This window comes from Carassius carassius, unplaced genomic scaffold (genome assembly GCF_963082965.1).
Source record: "Carassius carassius unplaced genomic scaffold, fCarCar2.1 SCAFFOLD_174, whole genome shotgun sequence".
In the NCBI taxonomy this organism is placed as follows: Eukaryota; Metazoa; Chordata; class Actinopteri; order Cypriniformes; family Cyprinidae; genus Carassius; species Carassius carassius.
In genome coordinates, this window is record NW_026775195.1 from 3,157 (window position 1) to 10,000 (window position 6,844).

General features: G+C 39.1%; 1 protein-coding gene across 1 annotated transcript; it reads right to left on the bottom strand.

Moving 5' to 3' along the window:
- Positions 1-514: 514 nt before the first annotated feature.
- Positions 515-3,132, bottom strand: znf830 (zinc finger protein 830). Its single transcript, XM_059547592.1, has 2 exons — positions 2,720-3,132; positions 515-1,275 (listed from the first exon to the last, which is right to left on the bottom strand). Exons 1-2 carry the CDS (start codon positions 3,081-3,083, stop codon positions 650-652), a joined length of 990 nt encoding a protein of 329 aa, XP_059403575.1. The 5' UTR covers positions 3,084-3,132; the 3' UTR covers positions 515-649.
- Positions 3,133-6,844: the final 3,712 nt, after the last annotated feature.

The window sequence follows — 6,844 nt, forward strand, 5'->3', positions numbered from 1 at the left end:
AAGGGTTAATATTTACTGGTATAATAAAAACAATTGTTTAATCAAGTGTTTGTTGTTGTTCTGCGTGGATGTTCAGAATGCAGTTCTGCCGCTCGTTCTCTTCCGAACACTGATCACCGTCTACGTCTGGTTTAGTCAGACATTGATCTTTTTATCTTCTGGGAATTAAACAGGCATTTTATTAGTCTTCTGAAACATTGTGAAAACCTCTGACTTCTGAAATACACACATCATCTGGTTCAAAAGTTTACACACTCTAATTCTTAATGCAAAGTGTGTATATTACGGATGTCAAATGAATAAAAAAATAATAACTGCATATATAAAATATACGAGTTTTCTGTTCTATCATCATTCATTGCACACCACATATATTGACTGTTTGTTTGTTTGTATAATAGTGTCCTGTGTCGGAGCGGTGTATTCTACACATGAACGTGATGAGATGTGAATAACTGGACACTCATTATGATGATTACAGAGAACAACGGAGGAATCGGAGACCGAAATAATCCTCAGAACTACAGACGAACTGCATGTGCTTTAGAAAAACTTCACAATGCATTCTGATTTAATAAATCTCTGTACAGAAATGACAGCAAAAAAACAGGAACCATGGGAGGAAGAGTGCAGGTGTTTGTCATCAGAGTTAAGCGAGAGCACCTTTGGCCCTCCAGTCCTGCGTCAGCACCTGCATCAGCTCTTCCTCATCCTCCTCCTCCTCCTCATCATTATCCTCCTCTTCCTCCGCCTTGGCTCTCTGGCGTCTCTCTCGCGCCGCCGCACTCTTCACTTCCTGTCTGGAGCGCAGCAGCTCCACGCGCCGGAAGCACTCGATCTGCTCGTCGATCTCGTCGATCTGCCGCTCCAGACGTCCCTCCTCATCATCCTCGGCCACGATGGCGTCAGACGCACTGTTCACCTGCCGCATCTCCTTCTGGAACTCCTCCCACTCCTTGTCCATCTGGTCCCGCGGCGTGTCCACGTTACGCACTTTAGCATCACGCACCGGGTCGTCGAAGAAGCCCTCGGGCAGGGCCTCGGCCGCGGGCTCCTTCCTCTCCACCGCGCTCTCCTCGCCGTCGTCTGGTTTAGACACTGAGCCGGAGTGAGACACGGCCGGCGGGCCCGAGCCCACGCTGCTGTCGAAGAAGTCCACCGGGAGAGCAGCGGCCGGGACCTCTTCTTCTTCATCATCATCACCACCGTAGAGTCCAGCGAGGAGCCCCAGACCCACAGACTGACCTGAAGATGAGACCGGTCCTCCTGCGGCACCTGTTCACATCACACACACACTTCACTCAGACAGATAGACTCACACTAGTGTGGTTCAGAAGACCCCTGACCTCTGACCCCATCTCAACACTGTCCGTTATCAACACTGAGAGACGCTCCACATGATCACTGTGAGTTAAACGCTGACCATGTTTAGTCATGTGATGCATATTATACTCATATTACATTCTATATATATATATATCTCAGTGTGTGTCTGCGGTTGACTTTAATAAAGCTGCACATATTGGGATGTTTACTGAAGAACAGCATGAGAACTTCATCAGGCTGGTTTCTCTGAATCATCTCAGAGTTTATAATGTTAATGATGTTTATGATGATTAATGCAGTGATTCAAGATTGTTCAGGCCTGAATGTGTGGACGATTCAAAATAATCTAACATTACTTGATACCAAGATCTATTCAAATGGAAAACGTCAGGGGCGTCATGCATTCATGATTTTTGAGGGGGCACATTTTTTTTGGGGGGGGGGGGGGGGGGGGTCGGAGGTATAAGTCATTCTACGAAAGCACTGTATAACTGATATAGGCTTTTTTGTTTATTATTATTTTTCCTTTTTATTCAAAACAATTCCAAACATGCTTAATATATCAGGAAATATCTCGTTTCTCAAATATGTGTAGGTAAACGCGTTTTGCACCTTTATAGATTGTTATTTGATCAATATATGGAAATGTAGTGTAATCTATTAACTACACATAAAAACCTGACTTTTTACTTAAGTGCCATATCATGCCATAAAATATTTTTAATACGACTTAATTTATATTTAATGTAAATTTTAATAACAATATAGTAAGATACTTATTTTAACACTTTTATTTTACAGAGAGTAAAGAACATTTACATTATCAAAAAACATTTTCATTCAGTCTAGCCAGAGTTCAGGCACTCTCAAAAACTCCCATTAAAATCACTGAAGCACTTTACATTATGAAACGAATATCTTACATTCGTACGCACATCTGCACTTTTTGTTGTTTCTGATGAGAGAATTCGCTAAATAATTCAGTCAGCGAGCAAGTGAACAAAACACTGCGTTTAGGTGATGACTCTTCTGGACGTCTCTGATTGGCCATTGCATCCATAAGCGCAACAGAATAGTTTCTGATTGGTTATCATGAAGCGTTGTACGAACGCGTCTGTCTCTGGCTCAGCGCCAGCCAGCGAACGCAGATTTGAATTTAGCAGCTGATGCTGTGCACTGAACGATCTATTCTCACCGCTGTGATTGTATCAAATATATAAAAAATATTATTCTGCAATTTTTTTTTTCGTTTGGAAGCTGCATTTAAAATCCACTTGGCTCAGAAATCTGAGGGGGCACGTGCCCCCTCACTTCGAATGGGCACGACGCCTCTGGAAAACGTAATGATTCTGTATAGGTCTTATGACTGAGAGGCTGAGGGTTCGAGTCTCACCTGCGCCTCCGGTGAGCGGAAGCTTCGCGCGTTTCCCGGATGTAGACGCGGGGTCCGGCGCGGGCCTCTTCAGCGCTGATGATGATGATGATGATGAAGACGCTGCAGGGGTTCCAGCGCTGTCTCTGTTCTTCAGCTGGTTCACTTTATCTTTGTGCTGTTTCCCGAGGATGTGTGTCTGCCACAGGAGCGCGCTCCTCACCGGCGCGTTGCACAGCGCGCAGCTCAGCTGACCCACACTGTTGTATTTGGCGTGCGGCGATTCGACGCGTTTCTGTCGCTCGCTCGATAGTTTCTTCTCCTTCATAAACCGCCGCAAATCCTCTTGATTGACCACCTTCTTCCCCTTCTGAACCGAAGCCATCTCTTCGCAGGCTCGTCGCGGGTAAGTGACGCGTTGTCGGCGTCGCGTCTTCCTCTCTTGTTTTATCGGCGGTTAGCAAACAGCTTCCCGGCGCATTACCGCCACCCACTGATCTGGAGCATGGAGCAACACCAGCGAAAAAAAAAAAACCTTTGACCAAATAAAACCAATAAACGTATATTTCTCAAATTCTATTTATTAGTCATGCTGATCCTAAACACTCTAGAAGTGATCTTCAATACTTATCATCTGCAGAATTTTAAAGAATATTCCTGTAACTTGCTCTCCATTCTCTGTTTCTCTATTCTTTAAAATGTCTCTCTATGAATCAAAGTTCTGGCAATGAAATAAAAAAGGGTCTACTGTTTCTTCCTCTTCACAATATTCACACTCTTCATTATTATTTTTTCCAATCATGTAAAGATAATTAATACTAGACCCCATTATATTCATTAAAAAATTAATTTAAAGACAATATAGTTGTGTAGTCAGTGCTTAATTTGTAAATTGCGAGGTCCCGGAACAAAGCGGGCTAACGGATCCGGTGTCCTGACATTTCATCCTACCCATGTACTACTCACGGCATGTGATTACAGGAGGGAGAGGTAACGGAACATTCGCGCAATCACATTGCTGGACCAGTTTAAGTGATTTTAAGAACGTTCACCAGTTGCATTTAGGGTCTGTAAGGTCACGAAAATGCCATGCGATTTTAAAACAACAATTTCCAGGCCTAAACGTTTTGAAAAAGTTGTGGAACTTTATTTTTCAAATCTCTGTTTAATAGTTATATTTAATCAGGTCCTACATTTCTGTAGTTTTAATAATTCTCGCAGCTTTCAAGTTTATAATGAGGTCAATCCCTGCATTTATTCAACATAGCTTGTAGGTTTAAATAATAAAATAAATCCACACAAACATGATTCAATCAGTCATTCGAAACCATAAACTCTCTCGGAGCGCTTCACATCAGCGCATTGTCTGCACTTCAGCGACCTGCTGCAAACTGCGATACAAGACTCACTAGCATACACCATTTAAGTATTTTAAGCAGGGGCAAAAATCTCATCTAAATGTTGGGGGGGGGGGCAATAAACATAACATTTGTCATGAGCAAGTTTTGAAGGGGACACCAATAAAACACGCAAAATTCTACTTAAGGATATGAGTACAGAGAGGAAAGCCTTACTATTGCATGGAGACTTCTTCTCAAAGTTTCTTTTTGGTTCAATAAAGAAGCTGACTAAATTGGCGAAAACATTCTTCAAAACAATTTTTTTGTTGTTGCAATGTTTTTGAAGTTGTTTACACAATCAAGCGACCAAAATACAATGGAAAACTTTTATTTATTTATATAGCACATTTAATAGCAATGTTGTTGCTTCACAGTTATAATTAAAAAATGCATATATAAAAACATTTGCCATGCTTAGCAAAATGAAGGCATACACACTCTTTGACTTTGACTTTGCTGCAGCCTGGAATTGAACTACTGGTTTCGTCTGGTCAGAGGAGAACTGGCCCCCCAACTGAGCCTGGTTTCTCCCAAGGTTTTTTTCTCCATTCTGTCACCGATGGAGTTTCGGTTCCTTGCCGCTGTCGCCTCTGGCTTGCTTAGTTGGGGTCACTTCATCTACAGCGATATCATTGACTTGATTGCAAATAAATGCACAGACACTATTTAACTGAACAGAGATGACATAACTGAATCCAATGATGAACTGCCTTTAACTATCATTTTTGCATTATTGACACTGTTTTCCTAATGAATGTTGTTCAGTTGCTTTGACGCAATGTATTTTGTTTAAAGCGCTATATAAATAAAGGTGACTTTGACTTTGACCCGCACACAACTGTATAGTGAGATCGGTATAGACGTGATGTCTCTTTATTGTAAAAGAATGTGTACAATCAGTTCTTAGGTACTTACATGCTTTATGTTATGTGCATTTAAACAATTACACTAATTACTAGTAAATGCTCTGACCTCAAACTGTAAATGTTTTAACAGAGATTATATTTTATTTTATTATGTATTGTAATACATGTTGTTTCTTTTTGAAAATAAGAACATGTTCTTAATAAACATGCCTCGTTAAATAAAAGTAAAATAAATAAATAAATAAATACATAAAAAAATGTGTGGTCACTCAATGTGTCCACATATTTGCGTCATATATGTTCTGCATTATAATTACTGTAGGCTATAGAATCTTATCTCTTTCGAATCGAACTGAGTTGTACAAATGTTTCATAAAATCTATCACCAACACCACCGCTAATATTAAGATAAATCGCTAACCTAACGGAGTTATTTTTTTTTTTATCAAATAATGATTTGCCTTTTTTATAGATAATGTGGCCTAATTGTGATTGGTTAAATAGAAACTATACTTGACAAAAGTTATTGACGATATATATATATATATATATATATAAGTAGGCTATATATCTTGCTTCATGATAGCCTTTACTTGTTATACATGGCTAATTGCATGATTACCTGTGCCTTGTGTTGCTCATCCTGTTTGCGGAATATGTGCATACTTTTCAGCACCTTCATGCGAAGAACTGGCAATTGACAAGCAGTCTGGCAGCGCAACTAACACAAATTTATTTTAGATAGACTTAAACAGTACTTTTAAAACAATCGCTTATAGAGCCTATTTATCGATGCTCTAACTGACCCCAGTCCGTCACAGAAAAAAAAGTGATTGACAGCATGTGAAAGCCAATCACTATCTTGGAAACGTGACTACCTGTCAAATTGGATCCTTTTTAGCAATGCGGTTCTCAGGTTACAGAAAACTCATACAAAGTATAAGTAGCCAGTAATGGTCAGTAAAAAAAAGGCCTGTAAAGTACACAGTGCCAGAAAAATACAGAAAAAAAAATTATCGCAGTTCAATTATATGCTAAACACATAAGAAACATTTTATACTGTAGAGTATATAAGTTTCAAACAAGTGTTTAAAAAGTTCATAAAACACTAATAAAATGACATAAAACACTTGCAGTTAAGAGGACAAAAGGTAGTCTGGAAATTTATATTTGATGACGTTTAAAGGAAAACATTGACCTGGCTAAACTAATTTGAGTCTTGCACCCTGTAAAATACCCTAATTAGAAATGTATACATTACTTTTGTAGTTCAAATTTTTAGTAGTTTTTGTAGTTCATTTTTATAGTTTTCATTAGTTTTTATTTTTATTGTACAGAGAGCTTTATTTTCAGAAAAATGCAGTACAACATATGCAATGTAAACAAGAGTTTTATAAAGACTGAATTACAGACAGAAAGTTCGGCATTATGTAACCAGTGTTATGACATTTCACAATAGATGCTAATGCAAATATGTAATTTTTAAACAATTAAACACAAACAAATTATGATAATAAGATTTAATTAGGTGTGTACATTAGTGTGCAGCAGAGTCAACAAATCTCTGCAGGCGCTAAAGCCACAGTAGACACTGCAGTCTGATGGGTTGCACATGAGTACAACAGCATGCTGAAAAGTGCTGTTGTTCTTCAAGATGCACCTAGTTGTTTTCTGTAATAAAAAAGCTAAGAATTAGTTAAAGTGTGATCATATTCAAACAGGGACATGACACTGCATCACTTTTATTTTTAATGTTATCAACTTAATGTCTTTCCCTACACTGTAAAAAAAAATCCCGTAAAAAAACGGTAAAATTCCGGCAGCTGGGGTGTCATTAAGTAACTGTAATTTTCCGTAATTCAGAAATACAGTTTTCTGCT

Excerpts from the sequence above, each read along its gene's own strand:
- znf830 (XM_059547592.1), bottom strand. The coding sequence starts at position 3,083 with ATGGCTTCGGTTCAGAAGGGGAAGAAGGTGGTCAATCAAGAGGATTTG. Across the intron at positions 1,276-2,719 it reads TCCGCTCACCGGAGGCGCAG|GTGCCGCAGGAGGACCGGTC; the intron begins GTGAGACTCGAA and ends TGATGTGAACAG.